Genomic DNA, 20,562 nt, shown 5'->3' on the forward strand with positions numbered 1-20,562 from the left:
TCCTGTGTGTACAGTGCACTCCCACTATAACAAACACGGTTATAATGGAATCCCAGTTGCAATGAAGAAAAAAAAAATCAGGCCCCAACATTATCAGCTCAATGTTTTTTTTTAATTGTTTATTTGTTCGGTTATAACGAAAGTTTGATATAACCAATGAAAACTGCCGGCCCAGATGGCTTCGTTATTATGGGAGTTGATTGTATAATACTTTGAAGGTTTTGCAGCTGTATCAAAAGTGATCAACCCTAAAACCCATCCTTTATCCTGTATACATGTACTTGTGAATGTGCAATGTTTTAGTGTGATGCTGTCAGTCTGTCTTGTAACAATCATTTGGTGTACTGGGCATTCCAGTACATGTATGTGGATGTGTGCTAGAGATGTCATTTTGAAGAAGAAAAAAAATCAGACAGATGAATAGTTTTGTTCAATGAGAAGAATAAAGTGGAATACATGAATATAAATTCTGTGAAGATAATTGTCTTCTTCTTGAGAGGGAACATAAACTTTAAGTCTCTATTGTAGAAATTGTAAAACTGTTTATTAAGCAAAGCATTAAAACGTGTGGGAATTTATTTAGTAGGCAGAAAACCAGGTGAAAGAAAAGGACATGAGAGTTATAAGCAAGACATCTATAATCATGATAATCATCTATAATCAACCTTTTGCTTGAGTAAGAGGAATGAAGCTTTCCTTTGATGTCATCTCAAGCACAATGCATGTATGTAATTATTGTAGATACATGTATAAAATAAAGGTTTTTTTATTGCTCATTCGTGGTGGAATCCTTCATGATTTCTGTTTGGTCTTGAGTTATGAGAGGGAAAAATTATGGTCTTTTTTAGTGACTTCAGTGTGAAAATCATGCTTAATGAAATAAAACGTGGTATCGCTAGAAGAAGATACAAAGTTGAGAAATGTGCAGAATCATACAAATTTATCTTCTCAAGAGAACTTAAGTTTCATAAAAACACACGGACACTACATTGTTACATAACAGTCAGCATACCTCACCACAGGAATTAATTAAATGTGTGTGTGCATATGTGTGTGTGTGTGTGTGTGCTTTCTTGTATGTGTGTGTTTGTGTGTGTTGTGGGAGGCTGGGCAGGGGTGTCTGCGTGTTTTACTACACTTTACTCAATTCGTACCTTTAACCCTATTCTAACGGGGGGGTCAAATTGACCCCCCCCCCTCGACGTTTCGCGCCACGATTTCACAACGTGCAAAGATTTTGCTGCGTTGTTTCATGACTTGTTTCACTGAAGTCTCCCACATATTTTGAGACCAAATTTGCGACGTCCGGGTACACCGTTCTGAAGTTACGCAATGTTTTGCATATGCATGTCAACCCAAAAACCGCTCAAATTCATGATTTCGTGTGCAAATCCAATGCAAACCGTATTTTTTTGTTTAATTGATATAAATTAGATTATTTCAACTTTTAACCATTTAAATAAATCAATTCTAATGTAGATAAGCTTGAAAAAGTGCCTCCAACAAATTTTGGCAAAAAAACGATAGAAAACAAAAGATCGAAAAAACAGGAAAATACATAAGAAATTAACAAAACAATAAAAAACAAAAGAATCTGATTTTGATTGCGCAATTTTTTTACAAGAGAATTGTTTGATGTGTCTTTAGGAACTCTGACATCAAAATTTAGCTATCCTTCAGTCTTTTTGATGGAGTTATAGGGGAAAATATGATTTCATGCGTTAATTTGCATAATTAATTTATCAAAAAATATGAAATCAACATTTTTTCTATTGTATGACCATGTAATCTTGTAGTTGACATCCGGCTCTATGTTTAGGCAAAATTTTGCGGCGGCCGAGATCTGAAGGGGGGGGGGGGGGTCAAATTGACCCCCCCCCCCCCCCCCCCCCCCAGTAAAAACTTGGTCTCAAATAGCCCAGTTAGAATAGGGTTAAGGGACCCGTTTCATAAAACTTGTTATCAGTGACAACTGCCCCATTTCTATGACAAATTTGCTCTCAGCCAATCAGGTGCAAGGATTTCAGTAGCTTGTAACATCTATAACAACTTGTCACTGACAACAAGTTTTATGTAACGGGGCCAAGATATAGTACCATACTATATACTAGTATTTGTCCAGGTTTGTATAGCAGAATTTAATGCATACATCGTGATTCCTAATTCACCTCTTCTCTCTCCCTCCCTTTGTCTTTATCTATTAATTTGTCACCCTCCCTAACTCTACCCTCCTTCCCCTTTCTCTCTATCTCTCTCTCTATTACCTCCTCATCTCTTCCCCTCTCTCTTCTTTATTCATTACCTTATAGCTCCCTATTTTCTCTCCTTTACCCAGTGACCTGCCTTCTCTCACTCTCCCCTACTCCAGGTCATCCGCCCACTCTCACTTTCTCTTCCTTTTATGATAGTAATCCTCTCATTCACATTGAAGACCTGAATATAAGAACGACCCAAGTCCAATTTTTGGCCAAATTCAGTTTGACATGGGAAATTGTGGCTTATGCATTGACTCATCTTGTGTGTAAATGATAAATCCTAATTACCCCCGGAAGTGCCTGAAATGAATGAGTTGAATCTTATATGAATGTAAGAATGAAGGACTTGGGTCATTCTTACATTCATATTATAGCGCCCTCTCTCATCCTTCTCTCATCTCTTTATATAGCAGAATATCATGTATATGAATCAAAGAACGACCCAAGTCCATATGATTCAAAGAACGACTCAAGTCCATCACACAAAATGGCCTCTCCACAATTAATGTTAAATGTTAATTGTCATAATAATATATGTTCTAATTTGTATATACAATGTTGCCTTCCCATCACAGTTCAATAGAATATTATTGGACAAATAAAAAAAAGATATGAAGTTTTTCTAAGTTTACTCGAAATGGTCTTCCATGGATTTGGGTCGTTCTTATATTCAGATACTCCATTCTTTGTCACTCTCTCTCTCTCTCTTTCTCTCTTCCACTCTCACTGTCGTTCTCATTCTTCACTATTGCTATAATCTGATATGTCCAAGTCTGTGCAATAGAGTCTTTGTAATTATTATTATTATTATTTTTTTTTTTTGGTGGCGTCGACATGATGAAGTAAACTCGAATTCATTCATGTGTGTACAACGTCCCCTGATATTATCGCTTGCGAAGCCAATTTTGCCACTTTTGTGTTTGTTTGCGTGACTCTCTGTCTGTGTGTGTGTGTGTGTGTGTGTGTGTGTGTGTGTGTGTGTGTGTGTTAATGATACAAGCAAGATGATGTGCTTTGCATCAATTTAGGGACATTGTTAATGTCAACCTTTTGCAAAAGTTGTAGGAGAAAATGATTTGACTTACGTCGGTAATTAATTTGCTGCATTGTTCTTAGTAATACTTCGAATTCATCTTTCCCTCTACTGCATTTCTCAAACTGTAATTTCAGTTTTCACATTGCGAGAACACTTCAAGGGGAAAAAATCAAATGTGGATAATGATGATTTAGAGTACAGTCTGTAGTTGTAATAACTCATACGTTACTTTCAAAACATTTTGAATCGTCTCAGTTTCTTCATTAGACAACAAGCAATGTTTGTATCCTTGAATATCTTGTTCCGGTATTTTATTGGCCAGTCAACTAACTGAAAATAAAACGAACATCAGCATCCATGCTTGACGTTACGTTATGCTTACGAAATGAATGTCTTGTCATAGTTACCACATCCGTCTGGTCATGTTTGACATCCATAATACCATGTTAAAAGTGCCCTAACAACCATGACCTGTTGACTTCTACTGACGTAAATAGGGTGCTACACATATCACACATTCTAGATTTGTTGAACCAAAATTTGTATCGCATATTTTAATCACTTTTTTTCCCCTGAGCACACTAAACTTCTCCCCCAACATAATTATCTTGCCTTTTGTGATGTCATCAACAGTAAAGTCTGGTGAAACAAGCGTCACGATGCCTATCAATGTTATGCACCTTTACCATGACTCATGCACAAACGCTCGATAGTGCGACAGTTCTCGTAGAATATATAACACATCAGAACCTTTTAATTATGATGGTCATTGGTGTGTAGAAAATAGTACGTATATGCCAGTAAGAACGATGTGTACGTAGGCCCTACACAGTGACACTACCTGCCTTACTATTGTGAGTAGCTTGTTGCACTCTTTTTTGGTAAGATGCATACTAATATGCTTGTATCAGCTGTTTTTACTACTAATGACATCACGAAGGACAAGAAAAATGAAAAATTCGTGTTTAAAGACAGATACATATTTCAATGTAACAATACTTGAATAATTTGTTTGATGAAGACCTAGCTAATCACATCAGCAGAAATCAAACGGGACCATAGTTGGAAGTCGCATTACATCGGAGAAATAATCTGTCTTCGGTGACGCCGCCAAACAAGTTGTGACGCTCTTGACAAAACTGTGTTTAGGTACAAGAGTCCAAGGAAATCAGTGGAAAAGATGTGCTATTGTTGTATGTCTTATTGCGTGGTCTCTTCTTTGACTACGGACGATTGTTGTCTGCCTGGCACATTATTATGTGGTCTTTTCTTTGACCGACGCGGAATGTTGTGGTGGTAGACTCTAGGAAGGTCACTGGACGAGCTGCACCCTGACATCTTTTGTTATACATTTAGTTATCCCCTTCCCCTCCTCAGTTACATACACGATCCACACACACACACATTTAAATCGTATATACACACACGCACGCTCACACAAACTCGGGCATGCAAATACATTGTATTACCCCCTCCAATTGTGTGTTATTTGTCGTAATGAATGTCCTCTGTCTTTTGACCTAATGATTATCCTTGTTATTACCACATAGCTTAGCCCCTTGCCCCATCCACAGAGATCAGCCCAAATACAACAGTGTGACGCTACCCGGCGCATTTTGGCGCTCTTCATGGTCGGCGCTTTTCAATGTAAATCCGGGCAATATTGTCCGTCCGTGCACAAAGCCTTTCTCGTCTAGTGACGTAAGTAAAAGGTGAAAGTCCCCAGACTTCAATTGACTTGTATACACGTTGGATTAATCTTCCCAGGGAGGCGAGAAAGAGATCTGACGTCTTATTTTTCAGATTACTCGCCAGAATATGGCCCTGGGAATCTTTGAATGCGGCATGCTCTTTATCCGACAAGATTATGGAAGTGGTTGAAAAGATTCAAACTCTAACAATTTTATGACTAAAATGTATATCTAATTAGTTATTATGATATACCCTCATTTGTATATAAAAAAAGTGGGAAGCAATGTAAAGTTAGGCAATGGAACCCCAACTAGTAGGCTTATTGCGGTACTATTGTAGGCCTACAATGGACTTTCACTGTAACAAAATTATTGGGAGCAGTTGTTTGTTTTATTTGGGTATAAGATTTTAAATTGTGAAAAAGAAATGAATTTTGACCTTTAAGACGGGAAAACTAAGTTAAAAGAAGGTTTGTAAGATCAATTTTCTTCATGATAAAAGTCCATTGTATTAAATTATGAATTACGTAGTGTTAAGAGTGTAAAGTGTGTATGTGTGTGTGTGCATGTTTGTGTGTCTGCATGCATGTTGGTATCTTGTGCTATTCTCACCATGCCGCAGCGATTGATAAACATTTGATGAACGATTGATAAACATTTCATTTCATTTTTTTTCATTTTTTTTTCATTTCCAACAAAATGTAATTATAGTAAAACATTTACATGTACATGTAATATGTATTTATGCAAAATCACACATGTGGTGAGGGGAATACTATGTGAAACGAAATACAATTTCATACAATATAACTTTTGTATAAGTACCGAAACACAGTTATTGGGAATGGAGGGGACTGCTGAATTGCAAAGCTTGTTGTTAATTTGCAGCCCCCTCACGAACAATAACTACTTACTGAACTGAGGCGGATTGCCTAAAATATAAACGAAAGAAACAAACAGACGAACACAAAAAAGCAACAACAAAACTCACACACTTATTGTATTATACTCACACAACCACGAAGCAGCTCTCTGAGAGAAAGAGGAGAAGCGTGGAAGGAAGAACGGAAAGAGACTGGAAGGAAGAAGAGAAAAAGGGACAGGGTAACCATGGTAACGGAGAAAGGAAGAGGAGTTATACAAGTTACTCAAGGCATAAGATGCATTGTTATACAGCACATAATTATTACTATAGGTCTGTCAGTGAGATACAAAATCAAACATCATTTGAGATTTGAATTTCAGCGCAACAAAATCGCCAACTTGAAGTGCGATGCAAGCGGCCACTCTACAGTTGAGTTTGATTTGCGGAGTGAATATCACATGATCAATAGGTAGATGACATGGGGTATGGTTCCTTGTGAAGTCGGAAGTAAAAATGAGAAGCTAAGTCACCTTTAGGGGTATCCGGGTGAAAACGAATTTCGAGAATATTTTCAATTACTTTCCTATATGAGCTTTAATCCGTGTTTATTAGTCGTACTTAATACAATCAAGTCTTCACACATGTTAACAAAACCAATCTACCATGAAGATGCCGCATGACGTACATTGGAGCTATTGATTAACCCTGGGATTATCCCCCGCAGACAGAGACTGTGTCTGCCTTGAAACGTCACCGCTCACTGATCCATGTCGCTTCCGATTGGATGTATGCTGACCAATCAGAGGTCGACAATTCGCTGTTCACTAATGTTCTTTCAAAAGCGAAATCATTCATACGGGGTGACCCCGACCGAAAGACACTCCTATGACATACAATTACTCTGACGTTGTTGGTATGTTAAGCGTGCGGTTTTTTATTCATTTTATCTACTTGTCGTCGTCACTATCAACTTTTGTGTAATACGAAACATGCTCGATGTCCCGAAAAACCGCGAGAAACGGGATTCGTGTCATGCCATTATCAGGCCTATAAACGCAACTTGGCGGAAACGAAAGTTATCAAGGGTTAGCTTTGATACTTTAATGATGAAAAATGAAGAGTAATGTGCATGTCGGGGGGGGGGGGGGGGGAGGAGGGGATGCAATCAGGTAAGGAAAGACGGTTTTTTACTATTATATGTCGCATCCAGATGGTCAACTCACCTGTTACGTTGACAATGCAAGTTTAGAAACAAGAAAGTTCGGGATTTAAATGGAGGGAAGTGCATTTCCCAAATTACTCCTCATGCCTCAACTGGTTTGAAGAGAGGGCGTTGATAACCATCGATAATGGTCATAACTCATAACTTTTTTCGGGTTCAAAACGTCTCCACACACTGATTTCTACAATATAATACAGAAAGTATATTTCATCTGAAAGTTAGATTATAACCGTTGTAAATTCTTTGTCTTGTAAGGTAAAAAGGAGAATACTATATAAGCTGCTTGACGGTATTAATGCCATAAAGAAATATAGCTTTTGTGAATTACACATATCATATGGAATGAAATGATTTCCCTGCGTATAAAAACAAAAACGAATACAAGTATGACAAACGCCATAATGCCGAAATAAGCAGATAGACCTATGCAGTTGTTCCTAGAAACCGTGCATGGTAGTACTGATTATACATGTATAGGCCTAACTATATATTAGGGTTACCGAACGGAAATGTTATCTGATTCCTAAGTTACCACATAATAAACGAGCATAGAGACATACAATCACTATTATGTATTTCATTGCGTAACAGTTACAGGAATGAACGGAAATGTCATTTCATCATGAGTTACCACATAATCAGCGAGCATAAAGGGACATTATAATTATCAAGCATTTAATTAGTGACAATTACAGGAGTAACTTCATGAAGGCGACTTGGTAAGAAGAGCAAAGTCATGGAGAAAATTCCTCGAAATCTGCATTAAAGATAAAAGATAAAGAAGTTCCGAAATAAAAGGTTTCATGAGAAGTTAACTCCTTTCTTGTCAATTTAAGATACTTGTTGTTGTTGTTGTTGTTGTTCATTTTCCATCTGTGAAGATGGCTGGATAGCCCATATTCAGCTACACTAAGCTGGTCTTCCATGGGGTCCAGTTGGATGTGTGGTGGGACCACTTCACCGGGTTAGACACCCTGCTCTTTGCGATGAATGAATGAAGCGGGATCTTTTACGTGCATGAGCTGTGACTCTCTCATACACGGGACCTCCATTTTATGTCCTATCCGAGGGACAGAGTGTTTTGCCTCTAGCTAGAGGGGACGGTATGTTTACACACAACATTGCTCAGTCCAGACTCGGGTTCGAACCCGGGCCGCGTGATCGTGAGGCAGACGCGCTACCGACTGAGCCAACTCACCGCATGTTTAATACTTGCTATTAAACATGTTAAAAACAAGGAAAATCGGAAGAAAACATGGAATGTTTTTTTTTTGTAATCATAACTGCAAGCATATTCCTTGTTACGCAACAAGTAAAGTATCATCGGAAAAGGTTTATTTTGCTATAATGATGACCTTACTTTAAATTTCCATAAAAGTGGCACTTAAAACGTTTTGCGATCAAAGTCTTCAAATAGAGATAAGTTTAAATGACTTTTGCAGTTTATGCTGCGTTTACACGATGTTCCCGGCGGCCAAGGCAGTCACGTTTCAGGCCACCGTGGACAAAACGGGATGGACGTGATTCAACGCGGGGACCCGGGGTGGACAAACGTGACAGGCCGTGATTGCCGTGGATGCCGTGCCATACTTTTTAGATTGTCCAAAAAGAATGTCACGGCAGTCGCGGTGCTAATGAGAAACCTTGTAGGCCATGATAAAACGAGGTGAACGCAACAAACACCGACGTAATATGCCGTAACAAAACTTGGAGGTGGCCCGTTTTTGTTTTTTGTTTTGCTTTGTTTTTGTTTTTCCCCAACCGAGCGAGGACGGGAACGAACAAGACTACAATACGAAAAACAGGAGAATCTTCCACGATATTCTACCCACGACGCGCTATATACGTTTCGGACAAAGGGCTGCCGTGGCCGCCGGGAGCATGGTGTTAAAGGACAAGTTCACCTTCAAAAACATAAGGATTGAGAGAATGCAACAATATTGGTAGAACACATCAGTGAAAGTTTGAGGAAAATTGGACAATCGATGCAAAAGTTATGAATTTTTAAAATTTTTGTGTTGGAACCACTGGATGAGGAGACTACTACAGCTTGTGAGTCATATGCGTACAACAGTATAAAGAAAATGTAAAGAAAATTCAACATAATTTCACTTTTTTCGCATAAAAATAGAGCACTTGACTTGCCTCTTTCTAAAGGCAGGGGGAATAATATTACCCATAACATTTGTCGGTAACGAGTCGGGGGAATGTGTACTTTTTTCAAAAGATGAAATTGTGTGAAATTCTCTTTATATTTTCTTTGTATTGTTGTACGCATGTGACATCTAAGTTATTCACACACTGCAGTAGTCTTCTCATCCAGCGGTTACTGCACAAAAACTTCAAAAATTCATAACTTTTGAACGGATTGTCCAATTTTCCTCAAACTTTCAATGATGTGTTCTACTAATTTTGCTACATTCTCTCAATCCTTATGTTTATGAAGGTGAACTTGTCCTTTAACGTGGCATAAGACAACTTTTAGTCATACTACAGCCATTTTCTAAAGGAATTCAGAAGACCTGCACAAAACATTCCCTCATATTGAGATGCATGATATCGCTACTAAAAACATTACATTTTCTTACAACCTATGTGATACAGGGTTTATAAGACATCAATGAAAATACAAGGACAAAATGAATTACCACAATTACAACATGATTACATTGCAATTGTATTGAGTTTAGAACGTGACATTACATTAAAAAAAAATGTCTAGATGAGCACGTCACAATTCCAGATTTTAGATTATTCAATAAACGGGTGACTTGCAATTTCGATGGAGATGAGTAATATACATTCTCAATTATGAAAAGTTTAGAAATGGTCACTCCCATAGACTAGTTGATGCATTCAACACAGACCTATGCGTGAAAGATTTTTAGTATTGTTATCGCTCAATGGGAGGAATTTATGTCACTGCCATCAACGTCTGCAACTCAAGGTAATATATGCGATAATACGCCTCCGCCTTCTTTTGTTTCTAAGTTATGTTCGTCACGTTGATTAGCTTCATCGTGTTGTTCTGACCACATCCTTATCTCGCCATCATTGTTCTTGTCTTCTTCTTCTTCTCTTTCTAGTCATTTCCCCTACACCCTCGACTTGTTGTTGTTGTTCTTGTTGTTGCTGATCTTCTTCTTCTTCTTCTTTCTTTCTTTCTTCCTTTTTCTTCTTCATTATTTTGCTCTTCTTCGTCCCATTCTTCCTCCAGATTCTCCTGTTTCTCCTTAATATCATCCATCTTTATTCTTCTCCTATGTCTTCTTCTGCTTCTTCTTTTTCTTCTTCACTTCCATTTCTTACAAGTCATGCTCTTTGCTCTCTCGTATCTCTTTTCTTCTCTTTTTCAGTTGCTTTTTTTTTCTTCTCGTTATGCTTTGATTCTATAAATATTCTGATGCTTTTCTTGTCTTTTCGGAATTTCGAGGCCTAGTTGGTTTGTATTGGAAGTGCCCGCGATTGTGTGGGCGGCCCACTGGAACGTCAAACCATAGGGCGAATCCCTACGTGACTTTGTCTTTAGAACTTTAATTAGACCTTCGCTATTTGCTTTTTCACGCTACATCGGTAATTCCGGTAGGCGTCGGGTCACATCCTGTCGAATGCCTGTGTGAAAGAGAAAAACAAATATTTTGCGGTCTCATTATGAATGACTTGTCATAAAATGTTCGAGTTTATCACAAAACAACAGAAAGGACTCGAATTATATATTTTGAACCCACATGATTTTAGAAATCGTGTAAAACTCGGGTTGAACACTCAAATAGATTGGAGAAAACCTTTGGTCATGGGTTGAACCTTTAGATGGTTCTACACCTCGTTTAACTAATATATTGATAAGAGTAAAACTGTTTTGATGCCCAGGGACCTGCACGGTCAAACGTCCCAGGGTATGTGTTTACAGATCTCGAAAGACGTCAGCAAATTTACGTTTGCAGAGGCATTAAATATGTTTTGCGCCCTTCAGACACCACCATCACTACGTCAGTGCCTGAATTGTTACGTAACAATCATCCCTCGGATCAATGGCTTTTCTTTGAAAACTTTATCGAAAGTGCACTGGAGCGCCGCGCTCTGTTCTCTTCGCCTACGTCGAAAGACCAACGGAAAAGGCGGAGTCTGACGCATGTGCAATTATAATGTTTGTCTCGAGGATCCTAGACAAAGGAAGCTGGTATTGTCCCATCGAGGACAGAGACCGCTGGGCCGGAGGAGGGAAGGGTATAAAAGGGGAAGAGTTCTGGCAGTAAGGCAAGATTCTACCACAACATCCTCTGCTGGTCAGAGGGAACACATCTCTGGAGCAACAAACGATTTTAGGAGCGAACAACTTTCGACTTAGCACCTGTTTCTACCAAGACATCACGAAGCACTTTCTTTGTTCATACCAGCGACTGTTTAACGTTCGAATTAAAGTACCATCCAACTTACTACCTCGATTATAGTTATTTCTTTTCTCGGCACTTAGACATCCTCAGAACGGTCTCAACTTTGAAACTCGTGAGTAAAATCATTCCACTTGTTTGTCAGTTTTCAAGGAACTGCTTTTGAAACATTTTAAGACTTTATCATGGTTAAATAGGAGCCATTTCCCGCCAAAGCCTTTATTGTATGGTTGTTGTTGTTGTTTTTTGTTGCTTGCTGAAAACCTGAAATGATGTCTTATTTTCATGTTAAAGATGACGGTGACGGGTGATGTTACAACATTATCTCACTACAGTGTACCTTTATTAAACTCGTGTCGTTCTTTCTATCATTATTTATGTGCCTATCTATTGGTTTTACCTCCATCATGTACAGACTATGAAACCACTAGTCCTGGTCTTCACTCTCTTGGGCCTGGTCTCCCACCACTGTCTGGCGGAACGGACCATAGTGGAGCACGCCTGGCCTGGCGCCTTCAAGGGCCAAATGACCCTAGCTGTGAATGATTGTAACAGCGCCATCAACGGCGAAGGCTGGTCTGTCACTGTTGTCTTCGATCAACCGGTATTCAACATGGATGTAAGTTACAGAACAGAGAACATTTACATAATACTGTTTCTGGCATTGTTGTTATGGTAACTACTTGTCAATCACTGTGTTATTGGAATTAGATGTTATCAAATTACGGTAATGAATGAATTGTTAGATACATTATGGCCACTAGTCAAACATTGCTCCAAAAGTGTGCACAAGTAGTAAGAAGTTTTCAAGAAGAAAGTGTTTTTGATCAAACCATTCGCTCATTATTTTGAAGACTAGTAACATGTGAAGGTTTTGGGTATAATAAGAAAAGCAATATTGCATTCCATAAACGAAGAGTGTTAAAAGAAAAGAAATCAGAATTTGAAACAGTCATGACATTCTTTTCCATTACCTTTCGTACATCGTTTAAAAAAAAAAATCCGCTTGTCTCGACGGGACTCCCAGAACTGCTTTCACTTTTTAAATCTTCTCCATTTCGTTATCCCTGTCTCTTCCCGTCAGATTTGGGCAGCGAATGTTCTGTCTCGAAGCGCAGACAGCCGTACGTACGAACTAGTGAACAAGCAATGGAACGCAGCGATCTACCCGAACACGTACCTCACCCTCGGTTTTATCGGATATCGGAGCCAGGGGGACTCCGATGGTACACGTGGTACGGCAACACTCAATGACAACGGACTTTGCTCTCAGGTAAAATCACATCCTTTTTTTAATATATCATCTATTCCTTCATTCAGCCGCCTTTCATCTGTTTCTTCTTCTTTTTTCTTCGTCTTATTATCACAACTATCATTGTAATCATTATCACAAAGTAAATAGTGTTCAATCTTTTTATCATATCTTTTTTAATTATTTTTTTTCTGCTTCGAAGGATATGAGCGGGTCGGGGGCTTCAGTAAATGATTGTTAATGCTTATTTTCTTTGATATTTGCACCATTTTCACATCCTATTCTCTGCCAGGGAAAGTTGTTTTAATTATCTCAAGGATTCTAGTGACTTGGAGTTTAGATAGATATCGCTGGGTGAGGTCATTAAATTTAAGAAATAATGGACTGGAAGTTATTAACCCCTTGAGAGTAAATCAACTTCAAGCATCATTTGATGGAAATTCAGTTCAGTTGAAATGATGAAATAATAGAAAGTATGTTATTGAAATGTCTGAAAAGATAAATTGTATCCATTCATTAATATTTGATTTGTCTTGTTTCAATTCAATCAGGGCTCAGACTTCTCCAGTTCTCAGAGTCAAAGCCAGGTCGACATCGACGAGAGCAGCTGCGACGTGGAGATGGAAGTTCTCGACGAGTGGTCCAACAATGTCAAAGGTCGAGTTCGTCTGCCAATCACGAGCCGACTCCAGGGGGGCTGGACCGCCACCCTGGCTTTCTCTTCACCCATCCAAAATCTTCAGGTGAGTTCCCTCATGGAGTTTTATTTTCTTTCATATTGTTTTCTTTTTCTCCTCGGCTGGTCTATTTGCCGATATTGAGTTCGTTCGATGTAGTTTCTATCAAAATGACGTTGTTGGGCTGTAAGTGACTTCAGACTTTAAGTGTAATGGTCACTCCGTGTCCATGTTGTGTGTGACCAATTTGTACTCGCTAAATACTCGCTAAATCTCACAAATTATTGAAGAAGTTTTATATACAATTCATTTTAATAAAACAACGATTTTCACCGGTTGCTAAATTTCTTTTGTCATTACGTTGACGATCATCGCAGATCTGGACAGCATCGATCCTCGGCATCGACAACAACAACCAGGTCTACCAGCTGCGTAACCAACAGTGGAACCCAACTCTCAACGTCGGCACCGTCTACGAGGCCGAGTTTATTGCAACTTACAACTCAGGGGCCGCCCCCACCTTTAACTTTTTGCTGGAGGACCATCCCGCTTGTGATGACATCACGTCAGAGGTGAGTTATTCATGTCTGTTGACTCTCCAACTTAAATACCCGAATGATAGGCAAACCATACGAAAGCCAATATCCTCTGTGCTAATGCCTGTATGTTGATATGAAGTTGGAGTAGTACCGACAAACCAAAAAGAGGCACTTTAGGAATAAAAAGAGCATAACACTTAACTGTTAGCAATCAATCAATCAATAATTAATTTTGTGTCTATGCCGTCCTTCTTCAGGTGTCTTCCGTGGTCGACAACGGTGTCTGTTCCTGCGGCACCGTCCGCCAACTCCTTGACGAGTGGCCCAGCAACTTCAAGGGACGAGCCCGTGTACCTGTCACCAACTCTCTGAACGGGGGCTGGACCGCCGAACTGGAGTTTTCCGAGCCCGTGTGGAGCCTTCAGGTAAGCTGTCACTCTTCACTCAGTCGATCAGTCGATATAGAGAGGGAGAGAAATACTACTTTTCATCAAAACACAATGACAAGTTTAGAGTAGTTTCCGAGCAAGATTGAAATCACTACTTAAGTCGTAGGAAGGCAGGTCATTGCGATGACAATGCAGATATAACGAGATCGAAGATGAGTACGCTTCCGCGTTTAAGATATCAGTTTCCGTTGATACTGTCCAAGGTTTGTTGTAATCATGATAATAGTATTATCAGAGAAGACGATTTCTCTTTTGTCTGACATGGAGAATGATTCAGATGTGCCATGATATAAATTAAAAAGAAAATGTATAATTATTTTGTATATCTTTGCACTCGCCTAGATCTGGGTTGCTCAGGTTCAAAGCGTCGACTCAACCTTCACAAGATACACTGTGAGGAACCAGCAGTGGAACAGTAACCTTGCCGCCGGCACTGAGCTCGATGTGGAGTTCATCGGTTCGATCTCGGCCGCCACTCCGGACTTCCAGATCCGCCTTCAGGGACAGCCCGACTGCGAATGCCCAGACTACTACGTTCCCACAACCACCGTGGTCGCCACCACGACGGTTTCGACTACAGCTCCGACGACCGCAGCTACTACTGCTTCCACAACCGCCTCTACTGCTGCTTCCACGACGATCGCTTCGACCACTTCAGCTCTCCCGACTAACGCTGCAACAACGACCAAGCCATCGACCGCTGCCCCGAAAGAAACGACGACCGAGTCTGTTCCCGACGAAGTCACCACCCAAGAAGAAACCACCGACGAGGAGGTGACCGAGCTGGCTGTTACGACCATCATCGATGAATCTACCGTCGAGACAACCAACGCTATGGATGTCACTACTGAGGGACTTCCCGACGTAACTACCAAGGGACTACCTGATGTGACTACTGACTCACCTAAAGGTACCAACATCAGTCCGCTCTGGTTCTTATATCGTGAACCAAAAGTTTTAGTCTCTATGGTGATACTCTGAGAACCATTGTCTCGACGTTTGGAGTGATGATAAATGTGATTGACATTACGATCTCTGACACAACTCCGTAAAGGTGCTCGTGCATACTGGACCTTTTTCTTGATGTCATAGTGTGTGATGTGTAATGTTGGAATTAACAAAATGGAAATGATGGGTAATAATGCCATTTTTGTTGTTTTTCTTCCCTCAGTCTCACCCATCTTTGACTATGACGAAGTCCTCCGCAAGTCCATCCTTTTCTACGAGACCCAGCGCTCGGGGTTCTTGCCCGCCGATAACCGCATCCCATTCAGGGGCGACTCGGCCACCAATGACCGGGGCAATAACGGCGAGGACCTGACCGGAGGCTGGTATGATGGTAAGTCTAAGAACCATATGCTTACATTAACCTCACCCTCATGTTATATTTACAATGGACTTGATAGTATTGGACATACGTTTAGTTATAAAGGAACAATCATATTGACTGAAGATTGAAAGAATGGCGATGGGTTAGATTCTACCTCGATAGTATCATTTTCTATGATATAATCGGTGATAACAGTTTGATAGTATTTTGTGATGGACTACAATACGATGCTTTCATAACTTTTCTCTCGTACACTTGCAGCAGGTTAGTTATACGGAAATCATGTATCGTGTACCACCATAAAAAGACCCTGCAAAAGGAAAAATATTGCATTAAGATCATGTTATTTTGATTGCAATTGAAGGTTGACTCACACCTGTGGATATCATTATCTATCCCCTCTAATTGCTGTCAGGGGTGTCATTAACGTTTGTCGTCTTGCCTCTTTAATGTTGTTAATCAGCTGGAGACACGGTCAAGTTCGGTCTGCCCATGGCCCAATCTGCTACTCTATTGGCCTGGGGTCTCCTGGAGTACGAGCAGGCCTACGTTCAGTCAGGCGAGTATGCCAACGCCCTCGACAGCATCCGCTGGGCGACTGACTACTTTCTCAAGTGCCACGTGAGCGCCAACGAGTTCTACGGACAGGTGGGAGACGGCCACTTCGACCACTCGCTCTGGGGACGACCAGAGGAACTGACTGGCCCACGCCCGGCCTTCAAACTTGACCCATCGAACCCTGGCTCGGACCTGGCCGGAGAGACGGCCGCAGCACTAGCTGCCGCATCTATCGTCTTCAAGAAAAGTGGTGAGTGTGAAAGAAATGTAGGATGGGGTCCCGGCCTCCCGGCCGGCCACATTTTCGTATAGTTTATAGAATCAAAAACATGCTCCATCGATTATTGTTATCCTCATGCCAGCAAATTCTGAACAATTATACAGTTGTTGTTGTTGTTGTTTTGTTGTTGTTGTTTTTTTTTGGGGGGGATATAACTTTTTTAAAGAGATAAACATATTTGAATCATAAAATTGATGAAGCCGCTCAATACATTACTTACTGCCATAAACTCTGCTGTCTCGAGAAGCAATGAAGTGACTGATTCAGTATCTGTTCTCTCAAAACAAAGTTGGTTTTCACTCTTTACCATTACTTCGGCATAATGCACTTATACTCTTTCGTTCATTCTGTATTGTTTTAATCCAGACGCCGCCTACTCAGCAGATCTGCTCTCCCACGCACAACAACTCTTCAGCTTCGCCAAGAATTACCCAGGCATCTACTCCAACTCAATCTCCAACGCCGGCTCCTTCTACCCGTAAGTTCTCGTAACACGGATGCTATTTCTGAAATACATCAATATATTTGCACTGGCAATCTTTCAACAGATATGCGTTCGTTTCTTCATGAAAATCTTGGAGTCTTTATTCTTCCCTAACAATATACACCGTTGTATGATAATACGACAAATATTTTAATTTGTAAAACATTTGGGATTTGGTGAAAAGATTAAAAAGAAACCTTAGTGCGAAGACTTAACAAAATGAGAGCATGCAATTAAAGTCAAGCTGCAGGTCAGGAGTATTCTGAATGAGGACATCGGACAATGTAAAGAAAGATTATGATCGTCGGTATACTGTTTTTTTTCTTTTGAAATCCAAAATTGCATCCCAGTCACCGTTTAGGCCGACATCTTACCTTATCATTATTTTCTGTGGAACATAAATTCTCCTTTTTATAGAACAGAACAGAGTGAGACACTAAGGAGCCGAACAAAAAGACCTGCTTTTTCTGAACTCTAACAGATTTTATCCTGATAACATGCTTGAAGATATAGGCGTCAATACCAAGATGTATGTCATAAATCCATTACGATATCCTTTTGTGTACATTTCCACAGATCATCGCACTACCATGACGAGGTCGGTTATGCCGCCGCCTGGCTGTATCGCGCCACCAACGACCCGATCTACTACACGGAAGCCGCTGCGCTCTACGCGATCCACGGTCTGGGAGCCAAGCCCTGGGCCTTCGACTGGGACGACAAAAAAGCCGGTCTCCAGGTCAGTTCAGGGACATTCTTAAATCAACACAAATACGAACGTCATACATATCAATGTACAAGGGGTGAAGCAAGTAATCCAAGTTCACGTCTTCATATCATCCTGACATAATGTTAAGAGGACGTTGTTTTGTCTTTCTCGGAAAGTGGCAATAGCGAGTGAAATTGTTTGTCACGTGTTCATGTGCCATTCTCGGGCCTTCTGGAGATTCATTTTGTAAATAGTATCACAACGTCAAAAATAACTGAAACATATTGTCTCTTCCTTATGTTGATGTACGTCGTCTGTGGCCACCAGCCACGAATCATTTGCGATTATTTCAAAACTGTTGAGATACCGTTTTTCTATACACATGTGCTTCTGATAGTAATGGGTGAAGACTAATAAGCTCCTTCTTATAATTGACATAATTTTTGCATTGTCTTTGTTGTTTGACAGATGTTGATGTTCCAGATGAGCAGCGGTACAGCCAAGGCCTCGTACAGAGCCGCCGTAGAGACCTATCTTGACGGCTGGCTGAGGGGCGGAGACGTCACGTACACTCCAGGCGGCCTGGCCTGGCGTGCTCAGTGGGGATCACTCCGTTACTCCGGTAAGACATTAAATTCATGTAGTGCGTTTGATGGAATGTTTTATTCCAGTGTCATATAATGGCATGTACACACAATGAATCCACAGAGATTAACATCAGCATGAATTTCTAACAACCGCAAAGTCTGAAATGCGACCCATTGAAAAAAAAAGAAAAGATTGTTGCAGGAAAGTTCATTGAATTCTACGATATAAAAAAATTGTCTTTTGCAAAATGAAATATTGACGAGATTTTCAAAACTAATACAATCAAACCCGCTTATATAACACAGTGCTTATATAGCGCATATCACTACCGTGGTGTCTCTATGCGCTTTAAGGAGAGGGATGAAGTAGAAAGAAGAAATGCAGTGTACAATATGTGTACCATAAATCCGCTTAGACGGATTATAATCTGTGCCATGAATTCCGACAATCGGTTATTTTTCTTGGTATTTTAATTTTACCAACATAATTGCAAAAACAAAAAAACCCTGACAAAAAATAAGAAAATAAAGAAGAAATAAAAAAGGATCGCAATTGATGATTTGTGTATATGATTTGTTATATGATATGTGTATATGATCCGTATCGAATGTCAATTAGCGATGTATGACATTCATAAATCAGACACTTATCAATCTCCTTTCCCACTTCCACTTTTTATGCAGCCAACACCGCCTTCCTGGCTTCCATCGCCTGTAGGGAGGGGCTGCGCTCAGAGTACTGTGAATTCGCCCAGGAGCAGATCCACTACATGCTGGGAGCCAACGGACGCAGCTTCGTTGTGGGCTTTGGTGTCAACCCACCCGATCGCCCCCATCACGGCTCCAGGTGAGAGTCAGACCGAGTGTGTACCGCTCGACCTCAATACACCTACAATCAGTCGTTATGTTCGAATAGTGCTTAAATTCATTTATCTAGATTTCCACAGGATTCTATGTGCGATATTGATTACACTGTGAACTTACAAAAATACGAAAACAAATTAAACTCAACTTCTCCTCCCAAAAAGCACACCTTCGTGAAATTATGCAATTTGATATGCAGTGTATTGGATAACCACTGCACTGTTTTTCCTGAGGAGACGAATCATAAATTTTGGTTGCATTTTCCAGCAACTTCATGTTCTTTTTTTTATGGTTCCCTCGCCCTCTCTCTTTCTCTATCCAACATTCTCTGTCTGTAGCAATGAACAATGCCTGATGAAAATATGCCTTTTTTTTAAATTGAGGATTTAGCCACTTAGTGCATGCAGGCTTGTATATTTTCTTCTTATCTTCAAAAAGCGTACGTTTGTGATAACAGAAATCAATACTATGTACTTCTAGAAATGCTCAAAAGACAATTGAATAATTGGTTTGTCTCCTCTTCTATCTTTGTGTGGAACAGTTCTTGCCCCGACCTGCCTGCTCCCTGTGGATGGAACGAGTACAACGCCCCTGGTCCGAACCCTCAGGTCCTCTACGGCGCCCTTGTCGGAGGACCCGATGTCAATGACAACTTCGTCAACGACCGAACCGACTTCATTCAGAACGAGGTGGCGTGCGACTACAACGCCGGTTTCCAGTCGGCTGTGGCCGGCATCAAACAGCTGCTGATGGACGGTCTGGTACCAGCAGATCCTCGAGCTCTTCTCTAACTCGAAAACATCGTCTGCAGGTGGAATCGACATCGGAAGAGACCACGATACAACGAAGGTCTATAAATGAGATTTTACTCATTTGACATGGGACAGTTCGTGTCGAGATGGACTATGTCTTTGTATTTGTGTGTTTGCCAAAGAAACCCCCTAATACACACTATACACTCACATTTTCTTTCATTCTTTGAGTTCCCAAGGAGTTGTTATTTGAAAGGGCCCCAATGTATCAGTTCAGCAACCAGGAGTGTTTTAGAGAGGAGTGAAGGTAGACGGCTGGGTGGATGACTCATTGAAGTTTTCGAGGGACTTCTTGATGAAAAGAATGAAGAGATCATCGGTAAAAGAAACATGACAGTAGGAGAGCCTCACCGAAAGTTTTTAATCATTTTGAAGTGCATTTTTCTTTAGATATGACGTAACACGAAAGTTAAGAGCAGTCTCCCAAATTTCATTGTCACTGACTGTGGGACTAAACTCTGCAACATTTGCTGTTTGTGGTTGGTCTATCTCCCCTATACACTTCTTTTTCTACAGTGACTTAATGTGGCTTGTCAGTCGAAGGTATAAATGTCAAATGTT

At 40.3% G+C, this 20,562-nt stretch overlaps 1 protein-coding gene across 1 annotated transcript; it reads left to right on the plus strand.

The window, feature by feature from the left end:
• Positions 1-11,878: 11,878 nt before the first annotated feature.
• Positions 11,879-19,980, plus strand: LOC139744177 (uncharacterized). Its single transcript, XM_071654631.1, has 13 exons — positions 11,879-12,079; positions 12,545-12,733; positions 13,264-13,455; positions 13,767-13,961; positions 14,186-14,353; positions 14,720-15,287; positions 15,549-15,716; positions 16,171-16,512; positions 16,912-17,023; positions 17,606-17,768; positions 18,207-18,360; positions 19,010-19,172; positions 19,731-19,980. Exons 1-13 carry the CDS (start codon positions 11,879-11,881, stop codon positions 19,978-19,980), a joined length of 2,865 nt encoding a protein of 954 aa, XP_071510732.1.
• The last annotated feature ends 582 nt before the right edge of the window (positions 19,981-20,562 follow it).

The sequence above is a fragment of the Diadema antillarum genome, unplaced genomic scaffold (assembly GCF_040938485.1).
Source record: "Diadema antillarum isolate AM-2024a unplaced genomic scaffold, OU_Dant_1.0 seq00001144_RagTag, whole genome shotgun sequence".
NCBI classification, from domain to species: Eukaryota; Metazoa; Echinodermata; class Echinoidea; order Diadematoida; family Diadematidae; genus Diadema; species Diadema antillarum.

Bases quoted from the DNA above. Each gene is read 5' to 3' on its own strand.
- LOC139744177 (XM_071654631.1), top strand. From the start codon at position 11,879: ATGAAACCACTAGTCCTGGTCTTCACTCTCTTGGGCCTGGTCTCCCAC. The intron at 13,962-14,185 runs GTGAGTTATTCA...GTCCTTCTTCAG, and splicing joins GTGATGACATCACGTCAGAG to GTGTCTTCCGTGGTCGACAA. The intron at 19,173-19,730 runs GTGAGAGTCAGA...TGTGTGGAACAG, and splicing joins CGCCCCCATCACGGCTCCAG to TTCTTGCCCCGACCTGCCTG.